The sequence below is a fragment of the Glossina fuscipes genome, unplaced genomic scaffold (assembly GCF_014805625.2).
Source record: "Glossina fuscipes isolate IAEA_lab_2018 unplaced genomic scaffold, Yale_Gfus_2 128, whole genome shotgun sequence".
NCBI classification, from domain to species: Eukaryota; Metazoa; Arthropoda; class Insecta; order Diptera; family Glossinidae; genus Glossina; species Glossina fuscipes.
Window position 1 is genome coordinate 1,283,742 of NW_023998471.1, and position 22,865 is coordinate 1,306,606.

The window sequence follows — 22,865 nt, forward strand, 5'->3', positions numbered from 1 at the left end:
TTCCATAGTAGTAGTAAATCTAGAAAGAACCATTGCAATTTCTTTGGTCTATAAATGACGTCATTTTCCGATGTTATTTGAAATTATATTTATACATAAGACAAGTAATAATAAAACGATAGCGGAATTTATAATATATATAATGATTATAAAATATAATATAATATATTCGCGCTTTAAATTTACCTAAATTCGAGGCGTAGCATATTCGCTACGATTTCTATTTTTATTCGAGGAACATGGACCTTATCTCAATTTAGTCTTTATTTCTTCCATTTAACATCTAAACTAAAGGCTGACGGACAAAGTAAACAGCTACTTAATAAGTATAGAAAATGCACTTTAAGTTCAAAATTTATTTATTTTTACGAAATGGTATGCTTTATTATTATTATAATTTTAGACTAATGAAATAAATTCTTAGACTAAAACGAAAGACATTGAGCACTAGCAACACAGGCTATCGGCTCTAATTTAAATAAATGTACATTATATAATGAGCTTAGTAGTATTAATAAAGTAATATATAGAGTTGATATTCGATTCTGAAGCTGTTTTTAGAATGTCCAAAGGATTAATCGTTCCAAATGCAATACTTCTAGCCAAGGAAAAGTTAAGGCACTCGCAGAGAATGTGGTAAGTTGGTAGTTGCAATTGTATGACCAATGCGAATTTTCGAAAATGTTTGGATCTTGGTTTTCTCAACATTTATTGGATATAAAGGTGGAGTTAATTGAGGGTTAATGGAAGAGTAGTGTCAATGATGGTATTGTAAATTTCCTTCTGCAATTTTCTCTTTAACTTTTCTTCCAATGTATCTTTGAAGATCCAACTTTTCCATGACATCATCCACAATTAGAGGAGCAGAAGCAGCATACTTTGCCGCTCGATCAGCCTGCTCATTTCCCAATAAACTGATGTGACTCGCTACCCATAACATTTTAATTTTTCCATCGGTTGTTGTAATTATATTCCTTAATTTGTTGATGGTGCTCCATCTCGAAGTCGAAGGATTCCGAACAGCTGGTTATACATGTTCACGTCATCACCGAGAATAGATTTGTTTGAATTAGAAGCTTGGGGGCTATTTAGCTTTTAACTCATAAAGTTTATTTTCTAAAGTTGGGAGACCAATTACAATCATAATATTATTTATGGGCGTGGTCCGAAAAGCATAACAACTTGCTCTGACGGCTTGGTGATAGACCGGTTTAAGGATGTTGATATTAGATTTGCAGCTATTGCGATAAATTATCAAAGCATAATCAATCTTACTTAACACAATCATTTTGGTAAGATAAGCAATAGTGTTAATAAGCGCATGGCTTTTCCAAGCAACATACTGTATGTTTTAATTCTACTTATACATGAAACTCAACTAAACAAATAACAGTCGAGTTCAATTGGCACCTAAAGCAATACTTATATTAAATTAATAATGAAACTTAGTATAAGTACAATAAAACAAATAAGAAGGAAAAAAAAGAAAAAAAGCATGTACACAACCAGCATAGAGCCACACTTACAACCGGTACAGGACAAATAGCAAATGAACCCCTAAGCCATCGCAAACATGCATAAGCCTGGCAACCGATAATACTTAACAACAATTCATTTTCGAATCGTAACAACTTTGAAGGATAAAAGCTAGTTTAAGTAAGACATAGGTAAATCGCGCGTATTAAGTAATGTTGCTTTAATGGATTTTAAAGAGTCCGATAACGAGAATAAGTGATAGACGTCATTTAGGTTCTTGCAAACTACTCTGAGCGGATTAAACAGCTCATAATTATATTTACACTGACTAAGCTTAACCAAGATAAAGTGCCTAGACAAGCGATTAGGGACATTAAAGCTTATTTCACCAAGTAATAAAGGTGAGTCAGTAGCACCATTTATTATTTTGATTACAAAGGAAATGCCAAGAACAAACCTACGTTTCTCAAGAGACGGTAAGCAGAAGCAACCTATTTTCAACAATCATTAGTCTAAAATTAAAATAATAATAATAATAATAAACTTTAACAAGTTGGTGATTGTAGATCGCCCTTTCCGAAAGCCGTGCTGGTGCGAATTAATGGCAAAGGCCAGACGCTGAGCCACAATTTGCTCGAACAGCTTGGGCAAGACACTCAACCTGGCTATGCCTCTGTAGTTCTCAACAAGTTGTCTACTTCCAGTTTTGTGGATAGGAATAAGGAAACTATTCTTCCAGCAGGAAGGGAAAACACCTAAATTCAAGGACAGGTTAAAAATTTTTGACATCACACCACATAACTCGACAGCGCAAGATTTAAGTACACATAATGGAACACCATCAGGTCCTGGCGCACAACAATATTTTAGGGAACTCAACCCTTTAAAAACGTCATCTTCCGAAATTACCAAGTTAGGAATTGAGACAGAGTTAGTTACAGGATATGGGTAGTTTGCTGATAAATCGAAATTAGCAATCGAAAAGTTTCGTCGGAAATACTCAGCAAGCAGATTTGAGATTTCAAAATCATCTGAGGAATCAGAGCCATTAAAAGAAACATGAGAGGGATATGTGGAAATTTTTCTTTTAGAGTTAACAAATTTAAAAAAGTATTTAGGATTAGCAAACAGAGAGGATTTAATGAACTGAAGGTATCTGCAGTAATAATGGTGATTGAGGGAGTTAAATCTATGCCTCCCCACCGAATAAGCGAAATAGTCGAGCGCAGAGCCACTTTTCAAATATTTTTTGAATAGCGTTTTTTTCTATTCTTGTAATATTTAATTGTCTTATTAAACCAGCGGGGACACCTGCTTCAAGGTCGGCACTGCTTGATCAGGAAAGTTGGCAAAGCAGAGATCAAGCCGTCTACCATTACAATTAGGGGTACGATTATATTGAACCAAATTATGATCAAACAATTCATTAAAGAACACAACAGCCCTATCAGACGTTGAAGTAGGAATCAAACAGTCAAAATTATCACTGTTACACCAAGTGATTTGAGGCAAGTTGAAGTCACCCAATGCAACGACCAAATCGTTAAGTCTAGACCACTTGGCCGCTTCACAAATGAGGGCAGCGTGTTTTTTGTAAATGGAGATATCAGAATTTGGGGGAATATAGGAGCAGGTTACAAATAGCTGTTTATTAGGCATTATCGCACGAATGGCGATAAATTCAACGTCATGAGAAGTGGGAAATTCTATTGAATTGGACGGGACTGACGGAGATATGGCAATTAATACACCACCATCAATGCGATTCACTCGATCCTTTCTGAAGACTTGGAAAGAATTGTGAAAAAGTTCCGATGAATGAAGATAGGGTTTTAGCCAAGTTTCGGTGAAGGCCAAACAGAAAAACTTCGTGCTCACTGAATTTAGGTAAGTAGAACGAATTTTTGAATTAAGGTCCCTAACAATTTGATAAATGAGAGATAATGGGCCTGAAGAAACATTTAGTTTTTTGAAGGCGACAAGACTATTGCTTTGGTATTACGGGGACAATCTCGAGGCATAAATTCCTTAATCAAGGACCCTACTGGCCACAGTGGTTTGTTTAACAACATATCACTGTTTTTAGTCGCAACCAGTATTTTAAAAGAGTAGATTGCCCTAGATTGAGAATGAGCCATTTTGAAAATGCTAACGCACTTTAAGTTGACTGGTGGGACTTTCGCCGCCCGATAACTTTTTATGTTATCCACCGATATTTCAGATGAAAGTCTTGACACAAATATTGATTTTCTGGGAGGAGCTGCCGTCAAGCAAATGTCATTAGTTGGAACAGAAGGGTTCACGGTTGGGGAGTTTAGAGTTGGGCAGAATATAGATGGACTAATCGCCCTTGCACCAGCAGCTTGTGCGACTTGCCAGTCTGGTGACCAGCGTTCCAGCCAGGGGGAGAGGATGATTTATTTTTCTCTTTATTATTTTTAGGTAATGGCGCTTGATTAGAGTGAGTGGCGGCCCTGGGCGGAGATAGCCTTGCCACTTCAGCGTAGCTTAAAACGGAAAGTCCTGCCGGCTTGTTTGTAACTATTTTGTTATCAACCGACTCAACAATATCGGAAACATTAACGTTCATTTTAGAGTTAGATGGAGCGGTAACTTGTACCAACGAATCAGATTTAGAGGAACTCAGAGGTGACGTCCCACACGCTACGCTACGAGTTGTTATTTTTCTGGCTTTGGTAGAAGATGAGTGCTCAATAAAACGACACTCATCAAACCTAGACTTAATTAACTCAAACTTCTCCCACAAGGAGCCGAGATTTCTACTCAATTCCGAAAAACCATTTCGCGTCTCCGTTAAAAGTTTGTCCAAATCAATGTCCCGCTGCCTACAGTCAGGACATGACCATCTTAAGTCTTTGGAAGGGTCAGCGAGAATACCGGCACACTTTGCATGACCAAAGCGATCGCAGAGCCAACAAGAAACGAATCTATCCGATTCCGGGCCCCTTTCTGCGCGACATGGTGTATATAAGCATTCCATGTCAAATCAAGGAAAAGAAAGAAGTGAACTATTAGGACAAAAAAAGAAAAAAATTCAAAAGAATCCACTACACTAAGTTTATCTACAAATTTAAGAAATTTAATAAAACTTCTTCGTTACGTTGTCAGTGTAACAAAAGAGCAAAAGAACAAGAGAAAGCAAAATCAAACTGGAAGCACGAAAAAAAAGAGAAAATACAAATCAGAAAAATTTTCTCTTAAATTTTCTCTTAAATTACACGCAAGATCTACACTACTGAAGCAACGGTAAACAAGCCAAGAGAAAAGCTTTTCACACCAAAGGAAGAAAATAAAAAAAGAAAAAAAAACTCGAAAGAAAAAACGAGAAAAAACTCGAAAGAAATTTACTATTGCGATCACAAGTGCTAATCGCAAGAACCAAAATGAAAATCACAAAAATTTTAATATATTTAATGTAATTCTTACATATCGCTTATCTGCTTTCGACAAATGTGCATTTTTTTAGATTTTTGTATGGAAATTTTAGCCCCTGACGAGTTTACCCGTGCGGAGATCTCTCGTTGAATATATTCGAGGATGTTGATTGCCTTCGTGCCTGCGTGTAGACAGAATGTCCCACACTTGGTACACGGCAAAGAATTTTGTTAATTTCGTTGAAGGCGATCTGGAAAACCGTGACAGAAAGAGGAGATCCTTGCGGAATGCCATTCATCAGCGGAAAGGAATCAGAGAGATGATTGTTGATTCTAACTTTAAACCGCCGATGCGACATGAATGATTTGATGTAGTTAAAAAATTTGGGTCCAACATTCCATGATTTCAAGAGTGTTAAAATAACATGAAGACCAACTTTGTCAGATGCTTTTTCGAAATCAATTGAGAGAATTATTACATGATTTCGTTCGGAAATTGCTTTGCTTGTAAAATAATCAATATGCAACAGAGCGTCGGTGCACCCTCTACCCCGCTTGAAACCAACTTGTTGCTTTGTTATCAGTTTCTTGGACTCAAAAAACCTAGACCTTTGAGAGGCAAGATAAAAGAGAGATTGGGCGATAATCCGATGCTATGGAAACATTTTTAGACTTTGGAATTGGAAAAACTGCTGTCAGTTTCCATGTAGAGTATATGGCCAGTCAACAATACCGTATTATATAGGCCCAGTAATTTCTTTTTACTTGAATTAGACAGCGCACTGATCATTTGGTAGGAGATGCGGTCTAGACCAGGTATCCTCCCCTTCGATTTGGAAAGACAACTTTCAAGTTCTAAGGTAGATATGTAATTTTCCAGGAAGGCACATCTGTCAATACAATTTGAAAGAGAAATTGGAGTCCTTTTACACTAGCTCGTTTAAAAGTGCTGTTGGATTGAAGAATAGAAAGATCAGCAGCCGTGCGAATCGCTTCAGACATAAGAGCAGCATCATGGTTGCAGTTCCCGTTAAATGGCTTTGAATTCAGAAATGACTCGGCCTGTTTGGAGTAATTGATCCAATCCGCTTTATCTAGGAGGAATTTGGCTTGTTTTGCTGGAGTACAAGGGGACAGGGGACATTGAAAGTTTAAGATCGATTAAGATTGGAAAGTGATGTAGATCATCAGAAATAGACCAGGAAATCAAAGGAAGAAGTGAGGAAGAGCAACATGTTAAAGCATGCTTTAATTTTTATTTCTTTCGTCAAAATAATTAATGATTTTTATATTGTTTTTTGAAGTTGTCTGACTTATATATATTTGTTTGCAAGTTTTTAAAATGTTTTTTTAATTAAAAAAAAAAAAAGTATCTGATCGAAAATTTTGAGAGTTATACAAAATATGGGAAAAGAAATGAAGAAAGAATTCCTATAAAGGTTTCTGTTGTTACCATAGCGGCTGCAAACATTCCCGCTGTTGTTTCATATTTCGGAGATATTGTTTTGGCACGTACATCATTCGGAGTGATCTAAAATGTAGGCGAAACCAGTTGACGTATAATGTAATTATTTTAAAAGAAATAAGATTTTAGAATACAAAATTGTGTAGAAATAAAAGCGAAAGCTCCTGTCGGTTTGTTTGGCCACACCTGATAGTTTCTTGTTACACATAAGCCCTACAAAAAATAGAAACGAATCGGAACATATTTCATATTGAAGTCTAGGAAAATCTGATGAGTGTTAATTTTCAGGTTCGGCTCTGATATAAGTGGTTTGTTTGGTTCGTTTTAAAATAATCGTCCCAATTTCCTTATTCGCGATATTTGCCGAAGTTTTAACCTTCATTCTCCCATGAAGAGTCGTATGGGCCTTTTGTCGATGAAATGACGTCATTTATAATGCATTTCATAAAAATTATTTCCTATATAGGTTTAGAATCTTATTTGCAAAATTTTTAAAAGTTTCCAGGTACTATCAAATGTACTAAACTTTTAAAAAGACTTTTCTTCCTTTTTTTATACCTCACAACACTTGTGGCACAGGGTATATTAAGTCCAGAAGGACTTGGTCGATATATTCAATATCACTTCCTGAATCTATGTGAGTTTGGCTGTCGGTCCGTTCCTCTTGTTTTCTTGTGTTTAATCCACAGACCGCCATTTTTGAACTATCTTGATGAAATTAGGTTCATCGACCTGGTTTGGGGCAAGCATTCGGATTAGATCACTTTTTTGACCAACCTTTTCATAAAATACCTAATTGTTAAAATTAGTCCATAGTAGTTGGTTAGCAAAAAACTACAACGCCATGGAATTTTGATGACATATATCTATTTTTTGAATCCAACATAAAGAGAGGTCATCATGGAAAGCAAGCCGTTGTAGAGAGAGAGCGAGTTTCATTCCCAATTTTTTGTATGACGGAAACTGGGAAGTAATAATATTTTTGATAAATAAATTAGTATCTTCTGATTCTGATGAAAAAAAAGCCGCGGTTATAAAAATATTTATCAAATGGAAAAAATATTCGCTTTTAAATTCTTCAAATTATTATTTTCAATCGAGTAATATCGAGTACGCAGTTTTAGTGTTTATTTCCAATTTTTAATTTTAAAACCTAGAGAGTCAATGTTAACTTTAGAAGAAATTTTACGCACGCACAATTGACTCCTAATAGAACAAGTAAAAACACTACACTGGGAAACTGCCTTGCCTAGCCTACATCATCCTACAAGAACTTTTCAAACGAGGCTTCATATGGGAAGTAGTCGAAAAAGTTCTCCTATTCCCCCAACCATTTTCAATAACAATAGGGTGGTTCAGGGCCCACCATTAAACACCCTACAACACCCAACAGTTTAGTCCATATAATGGCTTTTCAAAATAAAACTTTATATGGGAAATGTTCGAAAAACTGGTTCGATCCGAACCATTTTAAATAATGTGTCCTTGCGTCAAAACACGTTAGTGTACTACATTTCATCAAAATGTATTAAAAATTGCTGCAGGTTGAATACAAGGCGGACAGGTGAACTTAGTATAATAGAAGACGAGCTTAGGCGAGAGTCTTTTTGGTGCTTAAATACCTTTATACTGCAAGTACGGCAAGAAGTTCTAAAAACAAGCTATTCAAACATAATCTTTTCATGGTCTAACAAATAAGATTTTAGAATATAAAATTTTGTAAACTGAAGTACAATGCAATTGATAAGTAAAAAATATTGTATTTATTAGCAAATATTTAAGTAATTTGTAAAAATAAAGAAAACTAGCATTTCGTTGGATCACGACTGTGATGATTACTGTAAGCCTATATTTGACCTCAAATGAGCTTTCGATTTTTCTTAAGTCCTACTATGCATACAAAAATTTCAAATTGTCAACTATCCGTTACATTTTGATAGCTGTTTTATTATAGCCTACACCACTTGTGATACAGGGTATAGTAACTGGGTGCGGTCATATGTATCAGAAGGGTTCAACCCAACCTTTTATTATACCGATCGATTCAGAATCATTTTCTAAATTGATCTAAGCCTGTATGTCCGTTTGATGTTTGCCTATGTAGATTTGTGTTCAAGCTACAGATCGGAAATTTTAGAGATATTTTGATGGAATTTGTTACGCCGATGTCTTCTTGCCCTACGGCGAATGCTATTAAAAATGGCTTCGACAGGTCCATTTTTCATAAAACCCCCAATTCTGAAAAGTTGTTATATGGAAAAAAATTGTAATTTTCAAAATTTCTCAGCAAAAGCGGCTAAGTAATAGTATTTTTGTATTCTAAATTGGTATGGAAACTTTGGATCGGCTGGGGCAATTTTTCAACCCCCTCATTTAACAAAAACTGGAGTTCATACGACAAAAAGATATAATTTTCCACACATTGTTATAGTAATTTCATACAAAAATGAACTCTATAACATTTGGACCATCTAAGCCTATTTTTGAGTCCTGACCTATGTAAGGATTAAACTTGTCTACGTTAGGTTGCGTTTTCGGCTCGCTTCCCCATAAATACGCATTCGAAAAAATTGCCCTTATATAGAAACAAGATATAATTTGTGTTTTAAAGTAAAAATAAGAATTGCGTTAGACAATGTGGTGTACGGTATTTAATGGCCGGTTTTGCCCGACTAAAATGTTCTTATTTGTTGTTATTAATTTAGCCGAAGAAATCAGTTTCGTAATTCGTAACGCTTTAATATCTATCGGTCTTATTACAAACTCAACCGCAATTGTGTGAGATTAGAAGCCACGACCATTGATTTGTTAGTTAAAATCGGCCACCCAAGCGGATGTTAACTGTTTTATACTCAAAAATGTTTCTGCGAAAGTTCGAATTTGTTTCCTTTTTTTTGATTTTCTATGATCAGCTCTGGTAAGGTGGTTATCAGAAAGGGTGATAGGAAGAAAAGGGTTTAAGAAACGTTGCTACAGAAGGAACGAACGATTATTAGATGCTTTTAAGCAAAATTCCTCTTCTTCTTCATTTCTTTTTCGGTCATTAGTACCAGTTGTCGGTACTCTAAAATCTTATCTCTTCAAAGTCATCTGACTTACTGTAAATAACCGGAACTATACGACATAATAACAGCAATAATCCAATAAATCCATTCGTTTGTTATTAAAATGGGTAGCTTCCTTTTTACACCTTTTGGTAAATAATTGCAGACCAAAAATAATGGGACAAATATAATGCGCATTAGAACAAGTATCCATAGATATTTTGGCTTAGGCCAACGCACAAATGTCGTAGTCAAACTACCGAGCATTGCAAATAAATTAAATGTCAGAAAACAAGTTATCGAAATAAAATAATGCCCTTCTATGAAAAAATCCTTGTTGTAGGGTTTGATATCTGAAAATATACAAATATGATTAAAAGTAAAAAATAAACAAGTCAGAAAGTTATATTCGGCGTGAGCCAAATCTCGCGTACCCAACACTCTACTCTCCAAGTTCATTTATTTGATACCCATATCGCTGGTATTATTAAGAAAGAAGTAATCGCGGTGTCTACGGTAATCATTTTAAAATTAACAAATTTTTGCGCAAATATTATATCTTCATTTGAAAAGTTTACAAAATAGTTTCTGCCTTGGTTGCCTTGTGATAAATAAGCATTGAACTTCAAAAATTAAATTTAATTATTCATAACTTTGTGTGGACACGGCCGCTTGGTTCCATTTTCGGGCCTAGGGAGTAAAGTGTCTCAAAAAGCAAATGCGGGAAGTTCCAGCCTTCTAAATTTATAATTTATGAGTAACGAGCAAAAACCCACAAATTTTTGTTAAGATAAACGGAGTTATACGCTGGCTCTATACTGCAGGCTCTCCTATTCTGATCAATTTGGCCCACTTTCCGTACCAAACAGCGTGCGAAAACTTCCAATATTTCTATCAAATCTAAAGTCGATATTTTAACTTTTGCCACGAGGAAAGTGCCAAAATGCAGACACACGTACGGACAGATCAATCAAATCAACTCGCAATTTCGCGCTAATTAAGAATATATAACCTTTATAAGGTCTCTGAACGTTGCTTTGCTTTTGGGTGTCACATATATTATGGAAGAAAACAAAATCAGTGTGCCCAATAAAGAAAAGATTGATTGTTTTTTTTTATTTTCTTGGTCACATTTCTGCAACTTCATTAATTAGCGAAATCAACTGAGGAATACTCTCGAGCTTATTTGAACATTACTGGCATTAAAAACAATTTTTTGAAGTTATAGAGCATTGTTTTAAATTCACATACCAGAATGTACTGCCGGGAATACAGCGAGTGTAACGAAAAGCGTAAAAAATACATTGCAGAGTTGAGGCAGCGCAGTTAGGAATATAGTGAAGTAGGGTATATGAGTTCCAATTTCTTCAACCTTACGTAAGTCTTCTTTGCGTCTAATTATTTCGTGGTATCGATAAAATTTCTAAAAAAAAAGGCGCGGCAAAATTCCTAATTCCCTTCGAATATGTCGAAAAGTAGAGTACTTACGTTTAAAGGTAAAACAAAATAGGTATCAACGCATATAAAACATATTAAAATTGCGGTGAGAAAGTAATAAATAGCCGCAGTTCTATCCGAGGAGAAATATATGAGCTGCATATAGAGGCAATCGATGCCAAAAGCCCACTAAGATTAGATCCAAGAACTATGGCACCCGTATATTGTAGCGGTAGAATAGCTGCCATCCCATAAACAGTATTTTGAAAGACACCATTAGCGCCTTAAATAATTTTATTTATCAATAATGTTTATATATATACATGTATAAATTTGCTTACTATGCAAAATTACTATAGTTATCATGGTTATCCAAAAGAATACGTCAGGCCAAGATGATGAGTCCACCATAGCCAGGATAACAGTGAAAATAAAAATAATTAAAATCATTGATATTGTGTAGACGATCCGTTTTGTAATATCACCTCTAGGAGAACAATTTTTTCATACATATGTCTACACACACACATGCACAATATGTATATGTATATATATATATTCAATCACATTTACCCTATACGCAGAAAAATATTTATCCAATTAAATATAATACTTGGTATTTGTGATGCAAGACCCATATACTGTAGAAAATATCCAGCATAAAATGTTGGCGATGTATCATTCGTAGCCAATTTGAAATCTACAAAATACTAGAGAAATTTATTTTTAAAATGAAATTGTACTTATTTTCGCCTCGCCTTAATTAACATTACACTTTTTGCGGTAATGAACATATTCCATGGCATTAAGACACCAATACCGTGGAGTACAAATACTAAAAACACTAATTTAAATTTGTCTTTCGGTGGCGACAAAATCATTTGAATTTTAACGAGTTGTTTGCCCGGAGAGTGGAACTTTTTTCTTCCGCTTGAAGTAAATTTAAAAAGTTTTTCGAAACCAATGATAAAGATGATAATTGAAAATAAAAAACCTGGCATCCCGAAGAAGAAGGGCAGCGAATGTCTTAGAATGTCAACAAAAAATGGAAAGGAAAAGAGACTGCATATACGTGTGTTAAAAAGAATGCTAAATAAAATCCGCGTAGTACCTATCGTATTAGAATCCAGTGTTAGCATTCATGTTAGAATCCATCCTTATCTACCATGCTAGATTGCATCCGTGTTAGAGTCCGCCGCTACGTATGATGTCAGGAACCGTCGTTTGCTTACCGTTACCAACCTTGATAGAATCCATCTTGAACTACAAATTGGAATCCAATGTTAGGTATGAAAACACGCCAGATTAGAGTCCACCTTTGCCTACCGTTACCTATCAAATTTGAATCCGTAGTTATCTACCGCATTCGATCATGTTAGAATCCACAGTTTCCTAGTATTATCTACAGTATTGGAGTTCACGGCGGTTATCTACTACATCAAAATGCGCTGCCTCTACTGCTCCTACGATATTAGAACCCACCCCGTTACGTGCCGTATTACTCAATTCGATGTTATCAACTAAATATAATGCAATTTTTGTAAGATCGCCGTCTGCGTAGGACAACCTTTTGTAATAATAAAAAAATCCAAAACCATACTACAAAAGCCGATCTTATGTAAGATCAAGGCAATACCCCTAGACAAACAAAATGGAACTACATTGCATCTGCAGATAAATTTGAGTCAAAGCAAACTCCTGCTGTCCAGGTGAGCAGGTAAGAGAAGCAAGAGAGTTTTTCTCGAGTGTTCTTTTCGTCGTGGCTATAGTGAGCGCTCAGTCGGTAAAGTCATAATTCTTAAGAAGTAACCACACACTGTAGGCACTCTTTTTTTCTTTTCTCCCTATTTTCTGATTGTGTTGGGAGTATAGAGGCGATCACCTCTAATCGGCCATGCATGCCTTCACATACTCTTACCAATTGGTGATATACCCACTAGGCTGCGGCCACCCCTTTCCTATTATGTTTTCTTTCCTTTCTTCTTCCTAGCCGTCACCGTGTTACACTAATAAGGGGTCACTCGGGACATCCACGGAGTTACTGGTAATATTAAAAAAAAAAAACTTTAAATGGGGCTGATACTCTCTCAGTTCTAATTCAGTTCTCAATTCTCCTCTTAGTAAATTATTTCAACTCTTCAGTCAAAAAAACATTTTTACATCTCCAATATGTTCAAAGGAAAACCATAGTGTCTTCTCCTCTCTTCACTTCACTGAAATTGTTTTCCAATTGAAGTCATTCACAAATAACGTTAGGTATGATTATGATACGAGTATCAAGACAAAAACGTGATTTTGAAAAAATATATTTATTATAGTGTTTTTTTGTGAATAAAAATTTATAACAAAGATACACTTAATGCTTAAAAGTTACGCACTTTTTGTAGAACAAATAAATAGAAAAATGTTTATATAAAATATTTAATAAATACAAAATAGATTAGAAATAGGCTTATTTTGGTGCATTCGCTTCTGGTGATGGTCATTATTTTAATTTGAGAGGTATTGATGTTACATGAATTTAGTCTTTCGTTCTATTTCTTCTTTTTAACATGGATTATTATTAGGCTAAACAACGAAAAATAGTAGGTGATCCTAAATAAAATTTAACAATTATGATTTTGTTGTTGTTGTTGTTGTTGTTATTTCCACCTCTGCGGAATAGTCCTGATTAATAATTGTATTAAAACATAAAAATTTATTATTTTCCCGATTCGAACATTTTTGAGAAATGATTTTAATTTAAAAAATTACAAAGTATGGAAATAGAAAGGAAAAAAGAATCCCCGAAAATATTCCAGTTATTAACATAGCGGCTGCAAACATTCCCGCTGTTGTTTGGTATTTCGGAGATACCGTTTTTGGAGCGTACATCATGCCAAGCGAACTGAAATATAAACCGAAATAATTTACATATATCAGAAATATTTAATTTTTTATACTAATAATATATATATATAAAAAAAATTTGGAAATATTCTGGCATTAAAGTCCGCAAATTTTGCAAAATAATGTGAGGGGGAAAGTGGGAAAGAACGAGAGAGGGGGGAGGGGAGAAATAATATTTGAAACTGTTCGATAACAGTTCTCAGACCTTCCTTTAAGCCTTCGTCTTTCCTTACAATTTCTTTACATTTTCAAGCAATATTTTTGAAAAGTCCTAGGCATTTTAATTACCTTAAATAGCCGGAACTGAACGACATGACTACCGCAATAATCCAATAGATCCATTCGTTTGTTATTAAAATTGGCAGTGTTCTCTGCACACCTTTTGGTAAATAGTTGCAGAACAAGAATAATGGCAAAAATGCACCACGCATTGAAACAGGAATCCATAAATATTTTGGCTTAGGCCATTGTACCCACGACGTAGCTAAGCTTCCGAGCATAGCAAATAAATTAAATGTCAAGAAACATGTTATTGATGTAAAAAGTTGATCGGGTATAAAAAAATCATTGTGGTTCGGTCTAATATCTATAAAGAAAAAAAAAATTAAATAAATAAAAAATTAAACACAAAAAAATCATGGGAAATATTATTTTCCACTAGTTTCCGTAAATTGTTAAATTCGTCATTGACGAGAGAGAATGTATCTTTTGTATCTTGTATCCTTTCCCCTGTACCCTTCATTGGAAATTTGCAAAGTGATTTCACGTCGATTCACTTGAGTAAGGAATCTTTTTATCACTGAAAATGTGAACGGCGATAATTAGAAGTCTATTGTTTCGAGCGAACTTTTCAATCATGGAATGAGCAACACATCAGTTATTTTTAAGTAATAGGAGGAATTATTGAATAAAATTTTTCTTTGATCCGTTTCGACATAAGTTTTAATAAGTAACAAAGTTATATACGCCAGGGGCCAAAGCTCGCGTATCCACTATATAAATACTTGGTCCTCTTAACATTTTAATGTCCAAGAGGGCGCTTCACTTTATGTATTAAACGTCCACCATAATCAAATTATAAATAATACACTTTATCCACTAAGTGCTGACGTCTACCAGAATTAATTTAGAATTAACACACTTGGCCTCACGCATTCTATTCTCCAAGTCCTTTTACGTGATGCCCATGTCAACGGTATTGTAACGAAAAAATTAGTTCACTACTTCGTGACGTCCGTGATATGCAATTTGGAGCTAACACGCTTGGATTTTCGCATTCCACTCTCCACGTCCTTTTATTTGATACCTATATCGCTGGTATTATTAAGAAAAAGTGAATCGCGGGGTCTACCATATTTATTTTAAAATAAACGCAGGCAGATAATACATCTCCATTTGAGGAGCGAACAAAATAGTTTTAAGCATTCTGTCTTGTTTGCCTTACCATAAATATGCATAAAATCTCAAAAAAGTGGAGAAATTAAAATTTAATTACTTGTAACTTTGCGTGGACATGGCCGACTGTTTCCATTTGTGGACGTAAAGAGTAGGGTGTTTTGTAAAGTAAATGTCGAAAATTTCAATCTTCTAACTTTTATAATTTCCGAGTAGCTTGTTAAAATAAATTAAGTTGCGTGCAGTTTACGGTCCACTGCAGGCTTCTGCTCTGACCAATTTGGTCTATTTTCAATACCAACCTGCGCGCAAAAACTTCCAATGTTTCTACTAAATTTAAAGTCGATATTTTCACTTTTGCGACCAGAAGAGTGCCAACAACATGCGCTAGACATAGGGACGGACATGTCTTAGTGAACTCAGAATTTCACGATGACCAACATGTATATACACTTATGCTTCCTTTTGGGAAGCAAAAAACAAAATGAGTATACCCCCTTCCTTTGATGGTGGGGGGTGGGTATCAAGAGGCCTCAAATTTCCACTATCTGTCTTTAATATTTGCAGTATTATCAGTTACCATGGGGATTTAAATCTAATCTCACGACTTAAAGCTGTAGTTCTTAGTGATCGTAGAATATTTGTAAAGCTTTGTAAATTAAATTTTTCTTTTGCTGCCTTTGAAAACTTAATAGAGTTGGCAAAAGAGAGAGTAGAAATGTTTTATACATATGTTTCAAAAAGGCTTACCAGAATGTACCGCCGGAAATACAGCGAGTGTAACAAAAAATACAAAAAATATATTAAAAAGTTGAGGAAATGCTTGGAAGAAGACACTACCATATGGAATTTTAACCGGAACACGCTGATCTGTCCGCACATTCTCTTTACGTCTTATCGTTTCATGATATCTATAAAATTTCTAAAAGCAGAAACAAAAGAATAAAATTTTTAATTTCGTTTGTCAAGCGAAGAACTTACATTTAAAGGTAACGCGAAGTAGGTATCAAAGCACATTAGTAGCACTAACATGGCAGTGATGAAGTAATAAATAGCGGAAGTTCTGTATGAAGAGAAAACGAATGAGCTGCATATGGAGACGATTGTCGCAAAAAGGCCACTAATATTAGCACCGAGAACAACGGCACCAGTGTACTCAACGGGTAGAGTGGCTGCCATGCCATAAATCGTATTTTGATAAATGCCATTAGCCACTAAAATTAATTTATTATTATTGAAAATAATTAATAAGAATATTTTTAATTTTTCGCACTTACTATTTAACAAGATTACACTTAACATGGTTATCCAAAAGAATACGTCCGGCCAAACCGATGAATCCAATATAGCCAATATAATCGTAATTGTAAAAATAATTAATTCCAATAATATGCTATACACTATTCGCTTTGTTAGATCGCCTCTAAAAAGAAATAAAATTAAACCTATATATATCCAAAGTTATATATTAGATGTACGTATGCATATATTTACATATATATGTATATATATATATAAATATGCATGCTGTTAAATACTTACCCCAATTGCACGAAAATATTTAACCAATTAAATATTAAATTAGGTATCTGCGATGCGAAACCCAAGTACTGAAGAAAATATCCATCGTACGATATTGAGGAAGACGTATCATTTGTAGATGCCAATTTAAAATCTACAAAATACTATAGAACAATACACACATGCAATTCGAATTTATGTCTGAGAAATGTTCAATTCAATTAAATTTGTCTCACTTTCGGTAAAAACTTACGCTTTTCGCGGTGATAAACATATTCCAGGGCATTAGCGTACCGAGACCGTGCAGTAGAAAAATTAAAAATACTAATTTAAATTTATCTTTTGGCGGCGTCAAAGACATTTGAGCTTTTGCCATCGTTAGTCCTGTAAATAAACAAAAAAAATTTCCTCATTGATCAAACAACAAATGCCAAAAATAGATACAACAATGCTTGATAAGAAGGGCAAGCAAATATAAATATGTATTTGGAATGCAGAGAAAATGCTGCTGCAAAAAAAAACAGAGGTAAAATGTTGCCTTGCAACATTTTTGCACGTCTGCAAGTGTGTGTCGAAAAGAATGCAGTGTTGGGAAAAAAAGGAACTGTACATGGAAATATTATAAAGTTGCTTTCTCCAATCTGAATTCTGACCGGCAAGCGAACACCATAAGCATATCCATCTATCTACCCCTTTTGCCCTCAACCCATAACATAAGCTTATATGCTTGAAAGTTATAAAGTACTGCTGGACTTGCTTGATTCCGTTTAAATATTCACTCTCGATCACACGGTTGTGTTTTTCTTAATAAATGCTAAAAGTTTTTCACCTGCCGCTAAATAATTAGTCTATATTTGTTATGTGATGATAAGCTATGATACGCTGAGAGGGATGTACGTATTCTTGATTGGTTGATGAAATTCTAAACCGATATAGGAAGGTAAGTCTCTCTGCGTAATGTCTGCAATAAACATTCCCCGACATTTGACATTCTGGCACGTTGTAGTAGTCTAGTTGTTGTAGTTCTAGCGCAAGCCTGCAGCTCAACATACATTGAGACAATATTCAATTGCAAAAACAAAAAAAAAACTATATTAGTCGCTCGTTACTTACGACAACAAATACAATGCTAAACATTTGCCTATATCTATGGATAATTCGAATATAACAGAATATGTTTTTGCCATTTACAATGCCTACATGGAAGCTTAGTAAGTTATACGTGTACTTAACTAGTATCAAATGCTCAGCGAATCTAGGCGAAACTTCGACCGGAATATTGGATGAAGGAGTGAGCATTCATGACAAAACTCGGTAAAAAAGTCCAAAAAATTTTCTTTGGACCGAGAAGATTTGAGAGGATGATTTATTTATAAGCACATCCAGGGCAAGTGCTCTACAGAGATGAGAGAGCTATGTTCTTTATCAGAAGCACAAGGATATTTCAGCGTTCTCACCTACTCGTCTTGGAATTGCCGGCGTATCGCACGACACATTACCACGTTTGGTCGTTCTTCAATCACACTGCCCACCTCTGTAACAATCTGCCGACAATGGTCTTTCCCAACGTGCTTGATATTTCTGCTCCCAAGTCAAACGTGCGAAGCACTGCTCCATCTTTCCATCCTTCTTCCTGCTCGCACCAATGCAGGGGACATTTCCTTGCGGCGGGTAGAAAAAAAAGAGCTTGGAAATGCATTTTTAAAAAGCGAACAAATATTTCGGCTTTTACGAATCGAATCTTTAAGTCGGAGATTCCTAAAAGATTAATTATCATCTTATGGACGATTTATAAGAAAATTGCTTATTATTATTATTATTAGCTTAGCTAACAGAAATAACTTCAAACAATGAAGCACCAGTTATCTAAGGCTATCGACTTCATTGAAACTCTGCTGCATTTACAGCTTAAGCACAATAAAATATTAAAATTTTCAAAATTATTCTTATATAAAATGATCTTAAGTCACTTACAATTTTTTTACATTAATTCATTCAATTAAATGCTTCCTCTCACTTACCGTTCATTTAACCCAAGTCAAGTCAAGTTACATCCATTTACTCTTTTTCACTTCAGTTTACCAATTTAGTTAAGCTATTTTCAAAATTAATCTTAGCGTTAATTAGAACAAATTTTTTCCTTTTTTTAAAGCGTAGCACATTTTCGTCAAGTCGAACATTGAAAGGAATCGGTAATGACTTTTTTGGTCAACTGATAATTAATTCATTTCATTTTTCTATAAAAAAATTGTGATATTTTATCTAAGGCTTCCCTTATTGCAAATGGATTTTCCATTAAAGTTATATTGAGTAAATAATTTCGTTTGTTATTCACATAAGTACGTCCATATGTCCGCTATTCTGAACCAGAGTAAGGTTTAAAATCAAGATAGTAAAGCTTGCACAATTTTGAAAATGAAATTTTCATTTCAGAATGGCTCGCTTATAATGCGAAAATAGAAAAAACTGAAAATTTCAGAATTGGAGATCAAATTTGAAAGAATTGTGTCATTTATGGAAAACAACAACAGGACGAGAATTTTCATGTTTTTTCCCTCTCTTTTTTTCCGTAGCACTGTATGGGCGAACGTTAAAATGGATACACAATTTGTACAAGATTTTTTTCTTCCCTTTTAATCTTATTCTTTAATCGAGTAGAGAGCTGATCGAATGTATAAGAGAATTTCTTGATTGACCTATCTTCACATCCAATTTACTTTTATTGAAATTCAAAAAATTAATGACCTGTGACCGTTTCTTCTGAAGATATTGTATTTCGTTTACTGGTTTTATTTCTTGATAGTAGCAAACTAGTTTGCTTGCAAAGTAAATAACTTGGAAGCATTTGTTGTAAGTGAATGATCTTTCTTGTAAAATAAGATAAACAATCTTTAAGCTCTATCTTATCTTGGCTTCTTTTTCGATAATTACTCATTTCAAGCGTGAAAGGAGACCAACTTTTTTTTTTTTAAATTAATTTACAAAAGAAACCATTGGAGTGCGTGATTAATTAAACTCGATAAAGGCACAGAATGAGTACAATATGAGTATGGGTTCTTTTGTCTTGAAACTTTTTCTACTTCTGTTTGATATTTCAATTTATCAAAGTCTCGCTTAACGGTACATAAAAGTTCCATTCGTTTAAGTGACACTTAAATTAAGCCTATAAACTACTTAAATGAGTCCCCCGGATACTGGCCATCACCGTTAGACAATTACCCTAGATGTCCCTGTCATATGATTTGAGGACACTTTGAGGTCACTCCTCCTCATTTTTCAATATGTTAAAAGCAAATCTTTTTCCTCTTAATTGCTTCCTAGAAATTAATCAGCAGAAGTCGTTATTATATCCCCGTAAAACACAAAAAACGTAATTCAAACAGTTTCGACAACAAAAACGATATTGTTTTCAATCATCATAAAAATCGTGTATTAGCACCAAGCAATTAGTCAATATTCAAGTATTTTTCGATTTATTACTTTATTTAATCAGAAATGTTTTTTCCGTGGGAAAAATTCACGAGACGAGGTATTCTTAACTCTTGTTAAGCAAAGAGATCTAAAAAAAACTTTTTCGTTTTCGTGCTCATGTTACTATTGAGAAGAAAAAACAAAAAAAAAAAAATAATTCAATGAAAATTTACAGAAAAATGAAAAAAAGAAATTTTTTCCTAAAAATTATGATGCGACAGCATTTATTAATGAGCTTAATTGCTTATTAACACTCATATTATACTCACTACCTTAATATTATTGTACTTTGTGCTCTTATCAACGGCATTAACGATTTTGTGTTAAATGAATTTTGAATACTTCTCTATATATTTTATATATTCAGCCCAGTTCGAGCAGAATCTTTTAGTTGCCGAAAACGGTTGCGACATACTCATCCAACGCCGAGAAAACAATAGACAACCGTAGTTCATGGACAAATTGTAAAACTATATTTTCACTTCACTTTTTTAAAGGTGCATAGTTACGTAATTTCTGAATAAAATCAACATGCTAAATCCTTTATATTAATATATACGATTTTGATTTGCTTTCATTGGACGATGTTGATGACGGCTTTGGATTTTCATTCTCAAAACATTTAATGGATAACTCATTGTCTTCGGATTTAATTGGCGCCGGTTTATATTTTATATTCAGTCACAGTACTGACTTATGTACAGAACAGACTGAAAATGGACATGTAAATTGCTCTCAGCTTGCTTGTCTCCCGCTTGAGCTTTAACCGGATCATCGTCGCTTAAGTCTTTCTCTTTCATTTCTTTCATTGAAGAACGAAGCTATACTAGACCCTAATCAGAAATACATATATTAACCCTTTGCACTCGAGGGCTCCGCTACGAAGACATTGTAAATAATTTGCAGTTCTTAACACAAAAACAAAAACAAATCGTAAAAACTAGTATTCGGGCGTTTCGCTGTTAGTGACCGCTCGCGGATTATAATTCGAATGAAAAAAAACTTCGAGTGCAAAGGGTTAAAAGTATAATAAAGTGTAAATAATTGAATGCTAAAGACGATTTGAATATCTAGTGCATACAATATCTTGTTCACGTCAAATCACTAGACTATAATGATCTTTTTATTTTACACTCTTACCTTTAAAATTCAATTGATCATTAGGAAGTTTTTGTGCTTCCCATGAAGGCGTTAGGCTAACCGGCTTCTGCCCAGAGAGAAATGGAGATTTCTCCTCTTTATTTACATCTGGAATATATAATTAATGTATAGATTTATAACTAATTATGTTAATATTTGTTATGTAGAGTATGCCATCTATTAGTTTTTTATATCCATCAAAATGTTTGCAATATTTATACCCACAAGGAAACCCACAAAGTATTATATATTATCCGATGTTATAGAGCATGAAAATTTAGTTCCTCTTCTAAAACAAAGGCGATGAGCATAAAAGATTCGGTTACGAGCAAATATAATTTTCTTATTTGTTTATATGAATAATATTTCTTTCGAGACACATGTGCTACGTGCTTTCCTTTTTTTATGTGTGCAACAATCAATGAAAGATTACTGAGGAACGAAATATTTCGAAGAATTTTTATCTTTAGATTGATATGTCATCCATGAATAGAGACGGACATTAACAACGCGCGATAGAATAAGAATAATTGAAAAAAATTTGACCCTTGCGCCAATGAAAAGTTTTCTTTTTTTGGTTACATGAATGACAAAATGAATAACAAGTCACGTGCAATTCAAGATCTTTAATAAAGCAAAATGTAATCGAGAAAGTCAATGAACTTTTAATGCAAGAGATTATATATAGCTCTAGTTTAATAATATTTGTTATGGTCTTTTATTTTGATTACACAAACAAACAAAAAAAAAACGGATCTTATATTGAATTAACTTATAAATGCAAATAAAATTGAAACGGTAAAAGCAATTTCAAATAATGTTACGGTAGTAATCTTTTACTTACAATAACTCATGATGAACGATCAATAAAATCTAGAAAAAAGAAAAATAATTTGTAATAAAGAAAAAAAAACAATTGCATTTTTCATGTGTTAATTATTCTATTGTTATCCAAATGCGGAATAGAAGGAAAGAAAATAAAAACTTTTGTATATTTATAGAAAGCTTAATATTAACATAAGCTCAGCTGTGTATTTATTTATGTCATTATGTTGGAAAAATTATCAAATTGTCACACAACAAACTAAAGCAAATTGTAGTTTACTGCTAAGGGTAATCTGAAATTGATAATCTTCATACTATATAACTACATATATACATATATACATACATATATACATGTATTTATGTTATTTCATACAATTTTTTCTATTTTCATTTTCACACAAATAAGTTTAGATTTCGTTTACATATGTAAGAGCACGTTAGCGGATGATAACGTTTTTTTTTTTCTTTAATGCAACTAATCTTTACCTATCTATGTATTTTGCACTTTTTCTTATTTGAAGGTGAAAGTTCATTTCTAATTGCTAATAAACTTACATTTCTTTAAAAAAGAAAATTAGATAAAGTTATTATTATTAGATAATTAAAATAAAATAGAACGATAGAAAAAAACCTGAACTGTATTATACTCGCTTAAGAACTTGAAAGAAATTAACATCTTTTTCAAAGAGAAAAAAGCGACTGAGAGCGGACACGAGTGAAACAAAATTTTACAATAAGAATGCAAAGTTAAAACTACAATGCTGCCAAGCAATCAAATCCTCTTAGAAAAGCTGTTATTATTGT

At 33.9% G+C, this 22,865-nt stretch overlaps 1 protein-coding gene and 1 pseudogene across 3 annotated transcripts; both read right to left on the reverse strand.

Moving 5' to 3' along the window:
- Positions 1-6,264: 6,264 nt before the first annotated feature.
- LOC119640790 lies at positions 6,265-11,818 on the reverse strand (annotated as a pseudogene).
- A 1,615-nt stretch (positions 11,819-13,433) lies between these two features.
- LOC119640812 (equilibrative nucleoside transporter 1-like) lies at positions 13,434-22,756 on the reverse strand. 3 transcript variants are annotated; one of them, XM_038039055.1, is made up of 10 exons: positions 22,617-22,756; positions 22,078-22,106; positions 21,234-21,341; positions 16,876-17,006; positions 16,644-16,786; positions 16,379-16,524; positions 16,083-16,315; positions 15,852-16,023; positions 13,995-14,292; positions 13,434-13,704 (listed from the first exon to the last, which is right to left on the reverse strand). In XM_038039055.1, the coding sequence occupies exons 2-10, from the start codon at positions 22,085-22,087 to the stop codon at positions 13,560-13,562; spliced, it is 1,386 nt and encodes a 461-aa protein (XP_037894983.1). In that variant the 5' UTR covers positions 22,088-22,106; positions 22,617-22,756; the 3' UTR covers positions 13,434-13,559. The 3 variants fall into 3 exon arrangements, with proteins under 3 accessions (XP_037894983.1, XP_037894984.1, XP_037894985.1); XM_038039056.1 differs by lacking the exons at positions 21,234-21,341; positions 22,078-22,106; positions 22,617-22,756 and adding exons at positions 17,856-18,018; positions 18,080-18,564; XM_038039057.1 differs by lacking the exons at positions 21,234-21,341; positions 22,078-22,106; positions 22,617-22,756 and adding an exon at positions 18,080-18,564.
- Between the last annotated feature and the right edge of the window lie 109 nt (positions 22,757-22,865).